General features: G+C 39.9%; 2 protein-coding genes across 3 annotated transcripts in view; both read right to left on the bottom strand.

The window, feature by feature from the left end:
* Positions 1-82: 82 nt before the first annotated feature.
* ulk1a (unc-51 like autophagy activating kinase 1a) lies at positions 83-15,200 on the bottom strand. Of its 2 annotated transcripts, none has more exons than XM_083979360.1 (27): positions 14,676-15,200; positions 14,471-14,563; positions 14,336-14,377; positions 12,676-12,708; positions 12,533-12,569; positions 10,234-10,407; positions 9,991-10,064; positions 9,794-9,895; positions 8,270-8,328; positions 7,080-7,162; positions 6,941-6,991; positions 6,749-6,837; positions 6,480-6,636; positions 6,322-6,382; positions 5,947-6,036; positions 5,006-5,131; positions 4,763-4,902; positions 4,220-4,320; positions 3,843-3,967; positions 3,483-3,598; positions 3,048-3,173; positions 2,447-2,601; positions 2,187-2,362; positions 1,954-2,072; positions 1,570-1,727; positions 1,325-1,460; positions 83-1,194 (listed from the first exon to the last, which is right to left on the bottom strand). In XM_083979360.1, exons 1-27 carry the CDS (start codon positions 14,763-14,765, stop codon positions 1,151-1,153), a joined length of 2,757 nt encoding a protein of 918 aa, XP_083835486.1. In that variant the 5' UTR covers positions 14,766-15,200; the 3' UTR covers positions 83-1,150. The 2 variants fall into 2 exon arrangements, with proteins under 2 accessions (XP_083835486.1, XP_083835485.1); XM_083979359.1 differs by having other exon boundaries at positions 3,843-3,970.
* A 2,690-nt stretch (positions 15,201-17,890) lies between these two features.
* adgrd1 (adhesion G protein-coupled receptor D1) overlaps positions 17,891-20,977 on the bottom strand; it is a gene marked incomplete at its 5' end in the record, with an annotated part of 29,281 nt that continues 26,194 nt past the window's right edge. The window contains 7 exons of the mRNA XM_083979894.1: positions 17,891-18,551; positions 18,651-18,743; positions 18,927-18,968; positions 19,064-19,190; positions 19,277-19,368; positions 19,504-19,570; positions 19,848-19,914. Of these exons, the coding sequence (XP_083836020.1) occupies positions 18,456-18,551; positions 18,651-18,743; positions 18,927-18,968; positions 19,064-19,190; positions 19,277-19,368; positions 19,504-19,570; positions 19,848-19,914 (584 nt within the window). The 3' untranslated portion in view covers positions 17,891-18,455. The remainder of the gene's footprint in view (positions 18,552-18,650; positions 18,744-18,926; positions 18,969-19,063; positions 19,191-19,276; positions 19,369-19,503; positions 19,571-19,847; positions 19,915-20,977) is intronic.

Consider the following 20,977-nt stretch of genomic DNA (forward strand, 5'->3'; position numbering starts at 1 on the left):
TATGAATACATCCATGATTCATAATATCGATATCGATACCGATTTAGCAATTAAACTGAAAGACTTGAACAGAACCCACAGCTTTAACAATAAATATTATTTATTTTCATCACACAGTGGGTAACAATTTATTTTGGCAAATGTGACCAGCAGTCATAACACAAAGTAGAAAATGCAATTTCATAAATTCTAACAAACTTGTTTCAACAAACATTTTCACAAAAATATTGACTAAATAATAATAGTAGCAAACTAGTGTTCTCTCAGGCCAAAAATTAATGTCCAAAAAATTAACAAATTGAATTTAACATTAATCCAAACTTGCACCTCTAACCTTGAAATTAACACAGTTGAAAAATAAAACACATGTGCACACATACACACAAACAGCACATAAACATTAATGTGGCATGCAGATGTCATTAAGTAGGCTACCACATGACATTATCAGGGGATTGTTGAATCGTCTGTTGTAAAGCTAAAATCTCATTCAAATGTTAAAAACAAACAACCCCCAAAAAACGTATTGCACTCTATGATGACTGTAAGACAATTCTTCTGTATGAGGTCAAAATATAATTTAATTATCTTTACAGCCACTACTATGCTGTGATGTAAAATGTACAAAAATGCAGGCACAATTTACTTATATTGCTACACACTGGCAATATTTGGTCATCTTATTCAGAATATTGTGACACCTGTCGGCCAGAGAAGTTTTAAACAAATGCTTCAAATGCAGAAAAAAAATCTCTGTTTCAAGTACAACAATCAGTTAAAATCAGTTATTTAATCTGATAATTCTATGTGCAAAACACACAGAAAAAAAACACACCAACGCAGACATTATGTAACAAAGGAAAACAAATACTGACAGAAATTGATCTCATCAAAGTATTGAAACAATCATAACACAATCTATCCTCAAAAACAAGTACAAAACATGACTTCCAGTCTTTTCTGTGCATTTATGTAAAGATTATAGACTGGGAGGTGGGATAAGAGCAGATGCTCCAGTGGTCATTTCCCTTAAGAAAGATCAAAGTGCTTGTGTGTACTGACAGTCTAGGAGGATCCATCTACAATGAGAGATGTGTGAGTCAAGATAATCCAGTAGTTGTGAGTGCAATTGTAGAGCTCATGGATGCTATTAAGTCTGCAGGGCAGAAAGGCGTCGCTCAATACACTGCTTACCTGGAAACAACAGAAATAAAAAAATAAATAAAAAAGAATATCAGATGAGAATAACTTCTGATCAAGACAGATTCTAGCATCTCAAATTTCACTTTTTGTAAGCTTTGTGTGCCATAGTGCTGCCACATACATTTTTCGATGCTGTCAATGTCCTTTTGCTCCGTGATGATTCGGGAAAGACCCTCCATCAGCAAAAGGGCTCTATGGTAGCGCTGGACTGATGCTGTGCCATAGTGGAACATCTCATCTAAAGCAGCAGCCTGTACCTAAATGCAGTAAAAACACACACATTTAGGGTGAAATAAAGATGTATACTGGGCACAGACCTCTGATTTGGAGTGAATATCAACATCTCCTGCTGTGAGGTGAGCTCACCATGTGTACAGTGTGGTTGTAGATGAGCTTCTCTGCAGTAAGTCCGTTGAAGCGGTCCATGAGCTTCTGTTTGTCAAGCAGGAAGGTCTGCAGCCGATTGTTGAGGGAGCGACAGTACGTCACGCAGTTCTTGTACAATTCATTCAGCCTCCTAATAACTGCACAAAGGAAGAACAATATGCAAATAGATTACATCACTCTCATACACAGAAACTCATCCTTGCCATGAATTGACAATTTCTCACTCTGCAAGACAACCACAGCAGAAGCACTGTCTTAAGACAAAAACACCTAAAACCACTTACTACAAACTACAAACATTATACAGACTTGAGGTCTACAAAAGAGTGCGTGATAATCAAAATCAAAGGTCACTGGTCTCACCTTGTTTGACTGTAGCAGAGGGAAGGAGTCTGTTTTGTTTGATATTCTCTTTAGCTGTGTGCAGCGCTGATGACAGGAACTCTTCAGCCTTCATGTACAGCACTAACTGCTCTGCGTAGCTGCATAATGCGCATGAAATACATACATGTGTTATTCCCACAAAGCTTTGTGAAGGAAGAGAGCTGCAATACAACGCTGAGGTAATTCTGTATGTAAAGCTCTGTGCTTCTCACCTCCATTCTCTACTCAGAAGACTAATCTGATCCGTCACCAAGCTCTGCTCTAGGAAGGAGACATCAGGACTGCTGTTGGGATCCAGTCCTGCATCTTTAGAGGACGCCAGCTCCATGACACAGTGGACAAAAGCCAAGGTGAAACGCAGGTCACTCAGGCCATCTGTATGAGCTTGCTGTAAAAAACAACCCATCAAATAATGTTAAGAACAAAAACTGTTTATATAGAATCTGCATTTCATCTATGTATTTATGTGTACCTCCATCAGTGTATCTTCAGCAAGCTCTGGAGGGTGAAAGACTGGATTGCTGTGTGGAGTAGCCTCCATGGCTTCAGTCTCACTGTTTCTACGGCTTCCTCTCTGGAGGAGGCGACTGTTCAGGAGCCATGGTGAGTGAATGTAGCTGGGGGAGCCTGCATTTGAGACAAATACAAGTTAACTCTGAATATCTTAGTAATAAAAAAGAGCAAGCATGGAACACATTTCAGGGCTCTAATAAAACTTTTCAAAACTATGCAATGACCCAATATAACAGCAGACTATCCCTTTAATGTTTCTTCTTTTACCAGACCAATCTCCATAAAGCTTTAAATTTAACCTGGTTACCAAATGCACTTAGCTTTATGTTGCACTTTAGATTCTCTAATTGGATATTACACATCATTATTTTGCAAAAATGATCTCAATGCACCCAAACTGAGAATGTAGTCCATAATAAATCCAACCTCACTGAATCACTCACATTCACTTAATCAGGGAACCTCTAACAAACTCTCACAGGACGAGCTGAAATCATGGTTAGTAATGAATTCCATAAGCAGCAGGTCAATATTCAGGGTATTCAGGACATGTACTGTACCTGAGAACATCCTGGACATCACTGCATCAGGAGGGGTGTTTCCTCTGGCTGGAGAACCTATAGTGAAGACTGCGAGAGGTGGGCTGTCTGTGTACTGAAAGGCTCTATTGGAACCAGTAGGTGGAGCTATAGGAATGAATAAGGCCAGTTTGAGTCAAACGACAAAGACAGCCTTAACAGTGAAGTTAACAGTGAGCTACAAAGTGCCCTGTAAATGCCATGGTCATGGTCACTGCAGGAGGTGCCTCAAAATAGATGCGTTGTAACTACAGCAAATGTATTTATCACTACTTGAAGCCATTCCTTTCTTTAGTAACTGGACTAAACTTAGCTATTAATTATTTACCAATTTTCAAATCTGTCACTACAACAACAACAACATGGCAGACAAAAATAAACAGGACTGGCCCTGTGTGTACTAGTTTGAGCTGGTACCTGTTATATCCATGCTTTTCTCACAGTTAAGGCTCTCATCACTTCCCTCTTCCAGCAGGTGAGCTCCAACAGCTGCCTTCAGTAGCATGTCAGACAGCCGGCCAGTGCTCAGTGATCTGGACATTCGATACAGCCACAGACACCGTCATCAGCTTTTAAACATTTATCAGATGGCAAGACAGTCACATCTCTAGGTGCCAGATGGCAGGATTTCACATGAATAATATAAATGTGGATTACTGACATTTACTGTAGTGTATATTATATAACACACATTCTACTCCACACCTTATGATACTCTCATCATATTATCATATGACGACAATTGTTGTATTCACAACGATACTATAATGTTCTGACCTTTTAAAGGGACCCTTTTTGTTGGCAGACCCACTGATGTGGTTGGTCTTGGAAGTAGGAGATGGGCCAAGGGACTGCAGGTCTGGGACTGTCATGATCCGGTTTGGCATTCTGGGCTGAACCTGCTGCTGAAAACAAATGACAGGTGAGAACCATTAGAGTCTGCTGAGTGAACTCATAGTTATTCTATTATAACTCTGTGCCCTTTACAGGGAAGTGTGAAATAGTCACCAGCCCCTTTTGCTGTTCTTATGTCAATGCTTGTCTGGCTTCATGATGTGTACAATATAAATATAATATACACATAAATACAATATTTTTTTTTTTTTGCAATAACATAATACTAAAACAATGATCCACGTGTTTTAGCAGCTGACCTTTGGACTGGAGGTGTCCTGCATGCCAGGAGAGCCAGTGAGCAGTCCAGTTCTTGTGCTGAATGGGAGAGTCTGCTCTGAGACCTTTGCAGTAGTCCCCACTACATCACAGAGGATTAGAGATATGACACATTTAGCAAAAAACACTGCTGAATTTAGCCTGTTTATAAAGTCAGTGTCAACAGGAACATTTTTTTCAAACACAGAACAGTGCTGAGAACGAGCTGAGGCGTGCTCTCTGGGTGTTGTCAAAGTGCCTAAATAAAAATGGATGAGTCAGGCAAAGGGAAAGTGAGTGCAGAGGAAATTAAATAAAATACGTCATCACGATATAACTCTGAGAATGTACTGAACGTGATTATCAGATGGTGGAATTTTTGGTCAACACCCAAACGGCCCCTAATGGCAGGCAACAAGTGACATTGCACTGACAAATTCCCACATAGTGTGTTGAGATGTACGAGTGTGACCAAGAATATCTGTTGTAAAAGACCAAATATTCCCTGGATGATGGGTAAAACAAAGGCGGATTAAGATGCCTACCGAGCGGGGAGCACGGCTGTGGCTGGGCGCCTCCAGTTGTGAACTGTGGGGAGTTGAGTACAGGCCCGAGACCTGGAGCTCTACTGCCTCCGCACTGTGGGGAGCTTCCACCGCTGCTGCCAGCACAGTACAGTGTGGCCCTGAATGATGTTGAAACACAATTAGACCAAAGGCAGAAGAGAATAATAATACCCTAATATGGTGTGGGTGCAGAGATAACACAGCTGAGAGGGTTGTACATGCCTGGTGGAGCCGTGCAGGCCCACTGGTAGCAGGTTCTGTTCCATACGCTGGTAGTTTTGGATCTGCGTCGGGACAGGAATGGGCACAGAGGGGCTGCACCTATGGCCAACAAATTCAGCGGGCTTGCTGTGTGGATGAAAGAAGAAGCCAAAGAAGAGGAGACACAGAGGAGCAAGCTGTTAGTAGTGTTTTTGATGGCTTTATAAATCAGAGGAAAACAGTAGTAGGGCAAATCATTTTTTGGTGATAAGTTATTTATTATTATTTATTGCATAAAAAGGATGTAATAACACAAAATTGATATCACTGGAGGGAAACAAGGTAAAGTGCTTCAAATGTGCTATCATATCAGAGATCCTCCCAACTCCAGAGCAACATTAACACTTTACTTGAAGGTCTCATCATAAGAGTGACATGACACTGTCATAAGAGTGACATGACACTGTCATAAGAGTGACATGTCACTGTCATAAGAGTGACATGACACTGTCATAAGAGTGACATGTCACAGTCATGAACATGTCATAAACATTATGTCAATGTCATAACAACCAGGTTTGTATGGTTAGGGTTAACTGAATGACACTTAATAACAACGTTATGACATTGACATAATGTTTATGACATGTTCATGAATGTGACATGTCACTCTTATGACAGTGTCTGATGAGACCTTGAAGTAAAGTGTTACCCAATTTCTTCTATTTTACTTGTATTATCTACTGTTTTTATTGTCTGTAAAGCAACTTTGAGTTCCCTGAAACGTGCTCTATAAATAAAGTATATTATTATTATAACATCAAAAAAGATGTAAGAGAGAGAGGGGTAGTGCAATTAATAAAAGTATCGAGGAGTACATTGAATAGATGGGATTATAGTCAACACCTATCTTTGATCACCTTCATCTTCAAGTCACCAGAACCAGCCTGGTTCTCTCTTACCTCAGAGGCTTGGAGGGAGAGTGCAGGAGGGGAGAGGGTGGAGGTGTCTTCCCTGCAGGTCCAGGACTTCTCTCAGCTACTAGTGAGCCCCTGGGGAGAGGGTTCAAATATTTGTTGGCTCTTGTAAATCTAGGTGACATATCAGGTTTAATGTTGTTTTAGCGTTTGTCTGAAGAAGGGCAGACGCCCGAAACGTTACATGTTGTGTGACTATTAAATACAGTCAGGAGCTAATAGTCCAGTGTGCGGACTCCTTTCTATCGTTTTTCCTCTGTGGTCCAGCTTTGTGGTCTTAAGTTTTTGGGATGTGCGTGTTTCTTGGATTTTGGTAATGTTGTTTTAGCTCATGTACAAAAATGTTTGTGTGCAACTCACCCACTGTAAATAAGGCAACTTTCAAGTGGTGACCCAACATCCACTTCACAGGTGTACTCGCCTACAAAAAGGAGTGAAATAGAATTAGTAACTTCAACAAGTGGATCCTCTATGAATCCAGATATCTACAGAGTGGGAGCGAGGCTCAGAAGTCTTACTGGGAAACTGGGCAGGCACCATGACATAGTCATCTGTGTAAGATGAGGTGTTCCTACTGTCTTGATTGGCTATTTCTTTCAGCAGGAAGCCGGCGGTGTTTTGTGTAGGGGAGTACTGCGCTTTGGGCTGGAGTCTGTGCATCTCTCCATCGGAATGCTGAGAGTGTAAAAAAAAGGATTGTGAAGACCAGACCAGTTCCACGATGAGCATTTCACATCTTTTACCAAGTAGCTTTTGTTTAACCAGTCAAACAAGGAGGAGCACGTACTTGAGGTGAGGCCAGATGGGATGTGGAGGAGCTGCTAGAAGAACTGCCTGAGCCTGAGCTGGGATAAGAGACCATGGGAGCTGGAGACGCTGTCAAACAAGCACTTGTGTTAGCATCTTGGCTTCAGCACCAGATATTGATAGACAGATGGATAGAGAAGAAATATTGACAAAAAGAAGAAACAGAACGTACATTTCTTTGTGGATGAGCTCGTCTCCAGGAAAGGATGGTGGAAAAACTCATCTGTACGTGTAAAGAAATTGAATTATTATATAAAATTGAAGTGAAAATTATGGAGGGGGTTTCAGAATGTATAAATGTGGCATCTTACCAAAGGTGATCCTTTGTTTGTGGTTTCTCTGCAGCAGTCCCAACAGTAGGTGTCTTAGATTACTAGAAGTCTCCTTTGGGATGCTGGGAAAATACAAAGGGTTCCTGTTAAGTTTAACTTTGATTAATAGCATGGCTATTAATATGAATCATGGAAAGTCAAAACACAGAGCTGCAGAAGAGGAATAAAACCATGCAGCTGCAGTGTGTTCACTGTGTTTGCATTTTATTGCTGATATATGTGACCTAAAAAGAAATAATATTTAGGCCAGTTGTGTTTCATAAGCTCAGGGTGAGCTGTAGAATACAGTATGTGATTTTTTAAATCTAATTTGCGGCTACGGTGCAAAACCTCAGGGCGTCATGACACTCAGAGTCGGTGCAGACCGTGAGAGTGTGTGTGTGTGTGTTTGTGCGTGTGCTGAGCTATGTGGGTCATGTGGAAAATGATAGCTGTGCAGGCCACTAACTGGCAGCTCGGAGCAGGTTATATATAGAATGACAAGAAAACAACAAACCATGGCTCCCCACACACAAACACAACCTGACTTATCGCCCAGCTTTATCACTGCAAAAGATAAGTAGGACTAGGAGCCCCACACAGCTGGCAGAGTACACCATGAAAACAATGAGCAAACAATCTACAAATCCCTTTGAACATTTTTCCATGTCTGACTTATGAACATCAGAATGAGTTTTCAAAAGTCAAAAAGAGAAGATTGTAAAGGCCAAAACAGTTTCTCAGTATAAATAAACAAAACAATATATTACACAATGTTTACACAGCATTCCACATTTGTTGGATTTTCGATTGTGTGAGTGGCCGATGGAGAATGTGCTGGATGATCTGTCACGTCAGGTGTCTGTATCAGTTTCTACCACACAGGGATTATTTTTAGCAGTGGAATGAAACTGGTGAATTTATTGAGTGCTAATGTGTGTGCATGTGTATGTGTTTTGTCAAGTGTCTACGTGCACACTGAACATTATTCACATACACGCAAATCTATGCAGAGGGGCCCAGGACAAGATTAATGTCAGTCATTCATCAGCAAACTGAGCGCAGGGAAGACAGATCTACCTCTATTGGCTGTTCTATGAGCCTGTCCTGTCACCGTGCTGCGCGCATCGTGCATGAACAACATACAGTATGTGTGCGTTGGCGAGAGGTGTTATTGGAGGTGTGCTCACCTGGGTAACAGGGACCTGTTGCTTTCATAAAACAGACGCAGCTCCTGTGGTGTGCTGGCCTATTCAAACACAAACACAAAACTTGAAAATGACAATGTGCATGCACGCTGCATTATATGTAAATAGGGTTGCAAAATTCCGGGAATTTTCAAAGTTGGAAACCTTCCATGGGAATTAACGGGAATAAATCAGAAATTTACAAAATTGAAGGATGGTCCTTAACAGGGAACTTAAATATAGTTGGGGAAAATATATTGTAGCATAATCATGGCTAAAAAAAAAACAGATTTAAAGCAAGTACACTTGAATATCTATGCTATCCACCTTATTCCGACGGTTAAAAATGTAAGCAACAAGAATTAAAACTTGATAAAGTTCTACTCACAAATTTGTTGAAATGTCATGTTTTTTAATTGTATTATTTTGCATGGATGTCTGCTTATGACAAAACAAAATATTTACATTTATGTTTGGATATGACACAGTTTGTTTTTACCCCCAATTTCCAGTTATTTCCCATAAATTCCAATAATTCCCATAAATCCCCATAATTCCCATGGAAAGTTTCCAATTTGGATTATTTCCAAAATTCCCAAGCTTAACTTCCCATGGAAAGTTTCTGGAAATTTTCCGCCCCTTTGCAACCCTACATGTAAATGAAAGCAGCTGTATTCTTAAAAAGACATATTTGAAAAAACGATAGTGAAATGTTTGCCTACATCATTGTAAACATCAAAAATCCACAGTAACAATACAGGTTTTTGGTGATCCCACTCTGGGCAACGTGTAATGCTAAGCGATGCCAGCTAAGTAAATATTATCTTCAACTTCATCATCAGCTAACCTCACACTGATCCGTGGACTTGGGCTGCCTGGCAGAAATAGAAGTCAATCTCATTCTCAGGGAAAATTCATTCAAGGAAACCGCAACATAAATAACCTCTCAACAGGTACAAAAGGTCATATGACAGAATGTTCTCTCACTGCTGATACATGGGAATAAAAGGGGATTTCAGGAAGAAAAAAAAAAAAGGGAAAAAAAAGACACGACCACGTGTCTATTCATAAATCACAGCTGAGGTAATCTGCAAATAGCACTTCGACTGCTCAATCTGAGGAGACACGTGAACAGAAGTAGAAAGTAATACCCGGCGTTGTGAAACAATATTTACTCTAGGTTCAGAGAAATGGCTCACAGCCATTTCCGCATGCTACCCCCCCCTCATCTGTAAACAAGGCTCTTTCCTAACAAGTAGTCAAGCTGTCCCCACATTTTCCAGCTAACAACACTGGATATCAGGGAGAGTATCACCCAGCAGGCAGGTGGCAGGTGCTTGTGGATTATGTAATTTCTCTGTGTTGTGAAACGATCATGAATCTGCCCTTTTTTAGAATGTACCGCCCATACTATTTCATGAGTGTTTGCAGTAGCAAATATTTGTCAGGGCATTGCTTCATCCATTTACCTTAATACATAAACAGCAATGCTACAGTCTTTTGTATCTGCAATGTGTGCGTGCTCACGTGAAATGGCGCCTTTCCAGTCAGACACTGGTACACAATAGTGCCTATGCTCCACAGATCAGCCTTGGCATCGTAGTTCTGGGACATGATGACCTCAGGAGCCTGTGTCCAGACAAACACAGCTTACAGATTAGAGACATGCTGACATTACACACCACTGGCACAGGGAACCAGAGTAATACACCTTTAACACTCACCATGTACATGGGAGAGCCGCACAGCGTGGCTGCCATGGTGTTTGTCTGGAGATGACGGGCAAACCCAAAGTCAGCTAGAGGGTGAGACAGAGAGAGCAGAGTTTGTGCGTGCATGTGTGTGCTTGTGTGTACTCGCTGGGGGTGAGAAATGAACTCAATACTGTGTGTCAACAAAACAAAGCATTTTTAAAGAAACACCACACATCCAGGTCATCTTATACTCTGCTTGTCGAGGTCATTTACCTATCTTAAGGCAGGTATTGATGGAACTTGACCTGCGCCCCTCTGACTGACAGAGCAGGATGTTCTGGGGTTTGAGGTCTCTGTGCAGGATGCCTTTGCTCTGCAGGACTTTCATGGCCTGAGCAATCTGCTGTAGGAACACACGGATGGTGTCCTCGCTTAACGTTCCCTTAGCTGTGGATCAGAGGGATGAAACACAGTAAACAGGAGGAAGTCAGCATGGCAGTAGATAGGAGGTTTGACATCACATTTATTCCTTGTTTGTTGTCCTTGCAGAAGTGCCATAAGTAACTGTAGGACTGCAACTCACTGTCATTTAAAGAATTTTACTTAAAGCAGAAGTAAGTGATATATTTGTGTTAATATAAGTCTTAAATAGTTATATCTTCCGACAGCAATCACTTCTATAGAGTGTTTGGACCGAAACACGGGTCTGTCAGTCCCTCTGCTCTGCTCTGAGCCGAGGAGAAAACATTTATCGTATCCTACAGTTTTTATCCAATGAGGTGAGAGAACGGCATGCAGGGCTGTGTGTGCAGCCAAGGGACGCCGTGAATGTGGCGACGTAGGGACGAGGACTGTTATGGTGCGTTCAAGGAAACTCGTATTTTTCCGACCGTGAAGTCGTACCAGTTCGATCTGGTACGAGTTCACCGGTCGGAAGTTACGAGTGGCCGTTATAGTGACTTTCACCGGTAAAACAGGTCGGAAAAACACGAGTGGGTTGCCTGGAACGCTACAAAGTCGTAAGTTGTGACTTGAAGCTGTAATTTACGATTTCAAAAGCCTGCCTGGAACGCAGCATTAGCGAAAACGACCGGACCACTTACTTCTGCTTTAATCATCACTAGTATATTGCCATTAATATGAATATAATGTATTATTAGTAGTAGTAGTTTATTGTTATCATTATTTTATTATCATTTTATCATTATTATTTATCAAACTAACTTAATAAAACTGTTAACTACATCTTGGGAATTGTAATTTTAGAGTTAGGCTTTTTCACAATTTTGGCCAATGATTAATTGTGAAAATAATCTACAAATCAATAACCATGGTCATTGATGGTAACACTTTATAATAAGTGCACACTATTAAGCATTAGTTAAGCGTTAATAAATACTGAATTCTTCATTTATAACGCATGAATACTCACTAGTATGTAGTTTATAAATACAGGTAGTGCTTATCAATGATGAGTAAAACATTTTAACTGTGTTTAAAAACAACATACTAATGAGTATTCATGTGTTAAAAATGATGAATTCATTATTTAATGCTTACCTAATGCTTAATAGTGTGTAAATATTATAAAGTGGATGTATTTGCCAGGTGCAGACCTTGGGTTTCATTTGTTTGTTGTCACACTCTTGTCATTAGCATCAGTATGATGTAAGATGGGGACACATCAGCGTCACTGCCATCCTGTCCAGGAGAATTTTGTTTACGATGAGGCTCCATTTAGAAATTAATGTGAACAGCACCTGACATGCTATTGACCCCCCCTCCTCCTCCTCCTCCTACAGGGGCCATCCAGTATTTCAAGCAGCAGTGTTTTTCCACCGGAGGGATAAGTGAGTGACAGATGGGTGAGGTCATGTGGGTGCTCCGTGAACCCTGCCAAGTGTGACTGAGTGTTGTGCTGCAAATAGCTGGATGTGCCTTCTTGGCATGGACACAGATTGGGCCAGTCTACAAAATAAGAGACGCTGGCATGACGGTAGAATTAGACCATCACGCTACATCAGCATTTAAATAGACACACTGACACCTATGCCGTATATTTAGCTTCAGAAAAATCAACTCAACAACCCCCAGCTGCGTCATCATATTTTGAAACAAGGTTGGAAACTTAAGCGCGGTGTTACAAGTTATAAGTTACCATAAGCCGGTGACATGAAAAATAAAACCTGGGAGTTATTTTGGCTGCTTCAACATTGGAAAAAATACTTGATTTGGAATCAAGATTGGGGTTTTAATTTTATCTGGGTTAAGCACCGGGGAGTATTAAGAGATAATTTACCCACTGACCTGTTGGAACATTAAACCTGAATTCTACCGTTGTGCTGGTAAAATCCCATTATTCCTTCAAAACACTGAAAAAGCTTAGCCAAGCCTCTTAGAAACCACACTAACCTACCAGTACAGTAAGCTGCTCTAATACGTTTACAACCTGCCACAGTGAGGAGTGGTGTCAATGCCCCTCTTTATGCTTTGACCACAGGTGAAATGGAAAACTTTACTGTAGTGAGATGTGAGCTATATTAAACTCTATGGGGGATGTGGCAAAACTTACAGTGAAGGTACTCGGCCAGGTCACCTCCATTGCAGTACTGAAAAGACAAGGAAGACGAGCCTTAACAGAAGCCAATGACAATGATGTGATATGTGATTTACATCGAAAACAAAGCAGCCATTAACAGTTCTAATACGGCTCACCTCCATGACAAGATACACACATCCTCCCATTTCCTGTTGATGAGATTAAATGCAAATGATCAACTGACATACACATAATGCAAAGTAGTAAACTCACTGATTTAATGAATGGTAATAAATCACGATTACTTGTTTTCACAATTAATCGTGGTATTAAACGCCACAATTAATTAATCGTAAAGATTCCTATGTACCGTCATTCTCCAAAAAAGATTAAGTTGGAACCATATCGGCAGATGTGCGCCAAAATAAAAGTAAATGCTCAGATACTGGTCCATTTAACTAACCTAACATTGAATTGATAGGAATTTAAATGATAGTGTCATTTGTATTTAAAAATAAAACAAAACAAAAATGATACGTAAACATTTGGTATACAGTAGATGACAATTTATGACTTTTATGACCTTAAAACCACTGGGATTAATAATTGGTCATATAGATACATGAAACATTTTGTGTTAACAATAAGTAATGTAATTATATTTTGACTATATTTGATTTTACACATTCATAGTGTTTTGAAATGAATTAATGCATAATAATTGTGATAATCGTAACACTGTGATTATTTCTCTGACAATAATCGTACCAAGAAAATGTATAATCGTGACATCCCTAGTAATAAATATGCAGAGAGTTGGGTAATTATGACTTGAATCAATAACAAATCAGCCTGTTTGCAGCTGTGGGCCCGGGTTACACAACAAGTGGCACCGCCTCATTTCCTAGACTTTGTTTTGACCCACCACCAGCAGGACTTCTAGAAATCCTGGACCCTCTGCGTGCACCTCAAGTTACTCAGACGCCTGAAGTGGTGCCATGTCATGACCCCTGTCCAACTTTGGGCCTGTTAAGTCACACAGGAGCCGTCCCTACTTTGCCGCTCAGTGTCACCATTGGAAAAAGGCACAGAGAGAGCGGCGAGGTGAGATGGGGTAGGGGGAGTTTAGGGTGTCAGTCCCACCTGACTTGAATGGAAAGTGTTGGAACAAGGTGAATCTTGTTTGTCTTGTCGTCTAAGCTTATTGCTTCTTCTATTCTATAAAACACGGTATAAGTATCTCTATGACAGGTAACAGTGAGTACACATTGTTCTGATAGATACCATGGTGAATTAACACATTATTGTCTCAATCTAAAGCCATTACCCTAGCATGTTGTTGCGTGCCTGCTGGGAGACGACACTCCTTTAAAGCCATTGTTTAGCCGGCTACACCCGGCCATCTGTCAGAAACACTGATCCCATGTGTGTCTGTCTGTCTGTCTGGCAGGTGTCGGTAAGGCGAGAAGAGGAGAGGACACACGCAAAGTCTCAGCCAAGCAAATGGTTCATGTCCAGAGTGACCTGTGACTTGTTTTACAGAGACTCTGCCCTCTTTTGAGAATAATTCATCTGAAGGAAAACCAGGTAGTAGGCTATAAACTGCAGCTGCAGTTCAGATGACTGCGGTAAGCAAGCTCAATAAAAAATAAAAAATAAACTACAAAGTCCATCAGCCATTTCTGCACCACATAAGTAGGTTTAATGTGTCTGCATCATGTCAGCACCTGCACCATGTGGCTACAGTACTGCACGTGCATTGCTGTTATTGAGGACAAGCATGTGCGTGTGAGAGAGGAGACAGGGTCAAAACAAAGAGATGGCAGCTGTTCTCACCTGATAGTCAAGTAGTCTAACGATATTTTCATGTTTGAGCTCCTAGAGGAGGAGAAAGAGAAGTTTTAATTAAAGGTACACAGATGAACTGGTGCAGACGGTGTGTAGGCTAGTATTAGAAAAGTAATTACCTACCTTTAATATTTTGATTTCTTTACCAAGTAGAGCCTGGGATTTGGCTAGGTTTTTCTTATTGATACACTTAACAGCAACCTCCCAGTCACGCCTCTGAAAAGTAAAAAAAAAAGTTGATAAAACTCAGAGCTTTTCATATCCAATACCATGTCAACAGTGAGCAGACAAAAAGCCTCAAGTTGTCTCAGCAGACATGATAGTTTACCTCTTTATGTCGGCCTTTGAACACAACTGCGAAGGCACCGTGGCCTATCAGGTCTTTCCTGTTGAACTCAAATTTCCCAACAGACTCCATGGATTACAAAAAAAAAAAAAAAAAAAAACATAAACACGTTACAGTATCCGAGCAGGTTCAGGTTCAGGAGGCTGACTCTCCAACACAGACAGACGTACAGTTCCGCGACACTTCTTCCCCCGTGCCGGTAAATCCCATGTCATCGATTATAAAGAAATGTTTTCACACGTCACAAGAGTCATGGTCGAAGAGAAATATCGACGACGACATTACGAAGTTTCTTTCAACACAAAAAGTTAAAAAAAACAACGTGCGCAGAACGGGGAAAATAAAGTGTGTCAACAAAATGAAAAGGTCCCGCTCTGCTTGTTGAACTGCTGAAATGAGTTCCGGTCGCTTTCTTCAGCTCGTGCTGCTTAAAAAGTCACAGTAGTGCACTTCCACGCTGTTTGAAGACAGACTGTGCTAAGATATTGTGATCTTCCTCACCTTTCTACCCATCTGCTGGAGTTATTCATATCTCACCGCGAGCATGCGCAGACGGCCCCGGCAGACGTTTGACGGTGGCGCCTTCAGGGACAGCTCGTAAAATTGAACGTCTTAATTTGGCTAGCATTTATTTTTAAATTCTATATCAAGAAAGATTCATTCTCTAGAATTAGTGTCATGGTGGCTGTTGTGCTTGCATGTCTGATCCTTATAGCAGTGTCACTGGTCAAAAAATGTATTCACTATGTAGCTACAAACACTAGAAACAACAACAAAAAAAGAACTGAAAAAAAAAAAAACTACACCCAAATCTAAAAAAAAATGAACCATGTTTATCATCTATCCACCACTACCACCACTCTTTACATATTAATACTTGCCCTAAACTGCCAAATCAAAGAGGCTGCCAGGACACGAAGCATTTGTTGCCTCAGGATTTCTCTAATCTTGCTAGGTCTCGAGCTCTGTAGCCTACTGATACAATATTTGATTTCAGGCATTCCTGACTAGGCTTTTCTCACAATACAACACCTAAACTCAACAGAAACGGTATCGTAGACACCCAGGGCCGGCCCTAGGATTTTGGTGGCCCTAAACAAGATTTTTGTTTGTGGCCCACTCTAAGCGCAAACACCAAATCAATGGTTAAAACTGAATACAGACATGTTTATGCCCTCTGAGGTTTGAGGCCATTTTCTCAACTTTTACATATTTTCTTAAATTGATCTTTTTAAGATACTTGCAGATGTAACAATACTCAAGTGTTTTATGTCTAAATATTAGAACCTCCGCTGTAAGCACACTGAGGCCAATTTGTCCTAGAACACTGTATAAAGAAATAATTTAGGCCAAATGCTGGAAATTTGAGGTCTGCTTTTTGAAAAAAATTCAAATCCCTTGTGAAAACACACCTTCAGTCATGAGAATGAACTGTTTTGGTGCTTGAAATAGGATATGAATACAGTAATAGATACAGTAAGTGTAGGGCCTAGAAAACAAGTCTAAAATGAAATTTTGTAAGATTGCTTTTTGAGCACAAATGTTGTCATTCTGCCATTCTATTTTCATCAAATGTCTCAAATGTGAGATAAAAGAAGCTGAATATTGACTTCAAATTACATATAAAGCTCATAGCGTGCGTGCAGACCTCAGGATGTTTAAAATTTGGTCACAGCCCATAGACTGCCTTTGGAAGTCGGTACCCAAGATGGCGCTGTGACCGGCTGCGAACGCTGTGTGACGTCATGTGATATCTATCTATAGACACCTGCCACTGTAATAATTCATTGGTGTTCGTTTCAGTCATGTAGTCTACTTTGCATAAGGCAGCATGTCTCCATTGACAGCTGGTAACACATTTTGGTATTCATCCTCACTAAAAATGTATGAATAATAATCTGATTTACAGTATCACTAATACAAATGTGATCATGATGCTAAAAGAAAGACAACACTGATTCATTGTCATAAACATTTTTTAATAAAGATACCTAAAAGCACAAACCATAGTACCATAAGAAATCAGTCATTGAAGGCCATGTACAAGCTTAGAAATATTGAAATATTTCATCTGACGTAAAAAAAAAAAAAAAAAAAAAGTGAGCGCAGAGTGATCTACAGTAAATCCTGTTTTAGGAAACTTCATCTTGGTACAGTGTAAGATCAATGACATTTTAAAACATGCCATCGCTCTCCCTTCTCACAGTATGTTAAGAAAAAAAAGCAACAACCTAATTGAGTCCTACCGCTGCAAAACGTATTTAATATTTTATTGTATGTAATTGTACAGAAAATGTAAAAGAAATTAGCAACAGAAATAACTAAATATGCCATAAAACTTCACAGAATTTTGTCCAAAACACAACCAGTATTCACTATTCTTATAAAGCATAAGATACTGCAGCTTACTAAGATGTGAGGTACTGCAAATATAACAGTCAGTTCATTTCAGGAGAGAAAACACACAAATACACAGAATCTAACATGAGAACACACTGATTGAGCTGTGACACTTGAAAAGAGACATGATAGAAAACTCAGAACTCACAAAATAAATAAATACATTACACCAGAATAACATAGGATCTAATTCACTGCTACTGCTTCATCCATGGGAACAGAACAACATAATATAAGGTTGTGCCGTTCCCACATTTGGATTAAAGCTGTATGGATCAGGTGATTCTTGGGGAAATCCATCCAGGTAAAACGATAAAATGTGTGTCTTTGTGGTTACTGTTTACAGCTGGTGAAACCATTATGTTGTTAAGTAACAAATCTAACACTATATTTAAGGAAAATATATCTCTTCCCTTGGTCTTTTTTGGGTTATGCATTTGTATTAAAATTAACCCTGAAAATATTCATCATCAAAAAAATCTAATGTTACATTTTCTACAAGTAAATTAAGGCAGATGCAATCACATAAATTTCACTGTGATTTAAAGACACTGTTTGGCATTTTAGACAAAAAAAAAGGTTCATTTGCTTTCCTACTAAGAATAAAAGATGAACGCTGAATATGAAGCTATTGCCATCATCAGATCATGTTAGCTTAGTTTAACAAAGAGCGAATCTTCCAGTCTGGCACATGAGGCACAAACCACATATTGTTTTTACCACTGTTTACTTTTTGTACAGATCGAACAAAAGCAATATTGCATCTTAATTACTGAGCTTTAGTGGTGGTAGGCAGATTTTGTTACCTCAGGAAAATGCCAGACTAGCTGTATTCGCCCTTTGTGCTAAGCTTAAACTAGCTGCTGACAGTAATTACCATACAGAGGTATCAGTCTTCACATGTAACTCTCAGCAAGAAAGTAAATGCAAAAATTTCCTAAATGACCTATTCCCTTAAATAAACTCTGGCCAACCAGTAAATAAACGGAAATACACACAAGAGCCAGGCAATAGACAAACCGAGAGACAGAGAGCGTTGTTACCAGACTGCACTCATGGATCTTAAGACTCTCTGTCACTTCACTAACCTTCTCCTCAGAGATCCCTGCTCTTGAATTTGGGAACACAATATGTTTTTATGAGACAGTAATCGTGCACAGTCCTTGGAGTCTGTTTGTCTTTAAATGCAAAGTTATTATTCAGCCCCACAACACCTCATTTGGCATCACTTTCCCTTTGGTGGATGAGAATCCAATACATTATATAACATAGTGGGAGAATACTCTGGCCAGTGTTTGTTGTTCTACACTACTGAGCTTCAGATCGCTCTTCTGCCATTGACAGAAATGGTGATCTGTGGCTCTACACTGCGGAGAGGTCGATACGATTGGCTGAGTTGGTGCTTTTGTCCCATGTGTTCATTTTGGTGGGAGTCACGCCCTCCTTGTTTCCATTCATCTAGATTTGGAGATGGGAAAGAAGGGAGAGAGTTAGACACAGGCCATCGAGAGGAGAATGGCTTTTTTTTTTTTGTTAACCCAAAGCAGCAGCACTCACAATGTCAGAATTGAATGGCTTCACATTGATGTTTCGGATGGAGCTGCTGGTCAGAGACCACACCTTGGTTTTGTGCTTGAAAGCAGCTCTGACCTACAGAGACAAGTAAAGGCAGGACAGATAATGGTGACAAATGGCACAGAGGGCTTTAACACATTTTACAGCATCTGTACCTTTGCCATTACATTTGCATTTACTTCACATTAAGCAGGTACTTCTAGCCAAAGTGTTTGGTACACTAAAGCTTCAACAGAATTAGTGTAGAGAATTACTTACCTCAGAGTTGAGAAGACAGTGAAATAAGAAAACAAAAAAACCCTAAAAAAAAAAGGATAAAATATAAATTTTTGGAAAAAAAACTCCTTGATGATAATTTTAGAAAGAAAAAAAAGATCCTGTGGTGAAGGACTTACTTGTAATGAGTTGAACACAGCAAAGATATATAGGAATGGCAAAGAGTGTGTGTTGACAGCGAGGACGCCAAAGATCCAGGAAATGCCGAGTATGGGCAGGAGCACAGCTACTGCCTTTACCGTCAGCCTGGAAACAAAGTCATTATATAATCAGCTTTCAATAAAAAGGACAATATTAAAATAGGTTTGGTCTGGAATTTTTTTTTAACTCACTTGACTGCATTGGCATCTCCATGAACCTTGTAATTCTCTCCACTGATTCGAGATATTATCCTGGTCACAGATATCAGGATGCCAATGTTCACCTGAATACAATTAACATAGAGAGGCAGGAGATGAGACTTTGTGTGATTCCTTGTTGAATAGAATAAAATCCTGCATTAATAGAGGTGAAACTGTTTCCAAACGTTAAAAAATGCTGATTTTTGCAGATTCCTCACCACAATGACAAAGAGAGCAGGTGCCACAAACGCCCAGATGGCTCCGTTCTTTATTGACAACCAACAGCTGAGAAAGCAAGAAGTGAAAAGGTAAAGTGAAAAATCAGACTGCTTTCCCTTCCGAGAAAAAATGCAACAATGCTGTAATGTAAATGTGGAATGACATAGGTTATAAATGTTGACCTAAAGGCATTGGAATAACATTAACGACACAGTTGTTTCCAGTTATTTCCACAGGTGATGTAATTCTTTCACAATGCCACTGAGTTTTAATAGAGTAAAATAAATTCTATGTACAATTCCAAAGATCTTTTTTTTTTTGGTGAAGTGCAGATCAGACTTACTTGTCAACCTCGCCATAACTGCCCAGAGCTGATGTAATGGACACCACACATATAACCAATGGAGAGCCTGATGACAATCAAAGCAAACAAACACATGTTACCAATCAACAATGTCACATAGTACTCCTGAATACCTTTCAATGAGAAACTGTGGAAAGCAGGAAATCATTCTCCTCCTCTATGCATCCTGTTGTGTTCCAGGACCAATCAGATACTTTGCCTACAGAAAATATCTTGGCAGCTTCATTATTTGCTGTGATTTTTAGTTTATTTGTACACTATCATATAAATGCTACAAACATTATATGTACGTTTTCAACATCCTACTCCTTTCCATGCATGAATTATAATTTTGTCAATAATGTATGAATTGAAAATGTCCATGAACAAAAAAACAAACAAACATACTTTGCAACATGTAACATGAGCACAACATTTAAAAAAATAAATTCTAAATTCTGCATTGCTCATATCCATGTTTGCTTGATCACATTCATCTCTGTTACCACTGACGAACAAACCCGCACAAAAACAAGTGGCAAGAATGTGTGTTATCCTTTTACCCACAAGTGGACATTACAAACATCTGACCCCGTTCCCCAAAATATCACTCCATACCGCTGCTTGTGTTCAGAAACTCCACAGGGTAGATTCAATCACATCGAATCAAATCATACACCAAACCTGAGGACCCTGTGGATCTGAGTCCAAAGCTGTTGCCCAGATTACATGGCTGGTGATCAACACAATTTAGAAATACTCTCTTAGATCAACAGCACTGGAATTAACAAAAGTGATTTGGGAATCATCTAAAAACAGCCTTGCAGGCCTAAATGCTTTTGACGTACAGATTTAAACTGTACAGTGCAGTAATTACAAAATGGTAGTGTCATCCGAACATATGCCTCTGTGAATTTTAACAAACAGGCTTGTGGCCTTGTTAAACACTATGACACATGGTAAACTCCACCCATGGAAGGACGGCGGTTTTATTTATCTGCTGTGCTGCTAATTGCTCATTTCCATGAAAATCACTCTTCTCATTCTAGTGCCTTGATCTTTTGGTTTGGTTTGTAGCACCCTGCGCTGCGAGGAAGCCTCTACTTTGAGACAGGAAAAGTAGTCAACAG

This window comes from Trachurus trachurus (assembly GCF_905171665.1).
Source record: "Trachurus trachurus genome assembly, chromosome: 9".
NCBI classification, from domain to species: domain Eukaryota; kingdom Metazoa; phylum Chordata; class Actinopteri; order Carangiformes; family Carangidae; genus Trachurus; species Trachurus trachurus.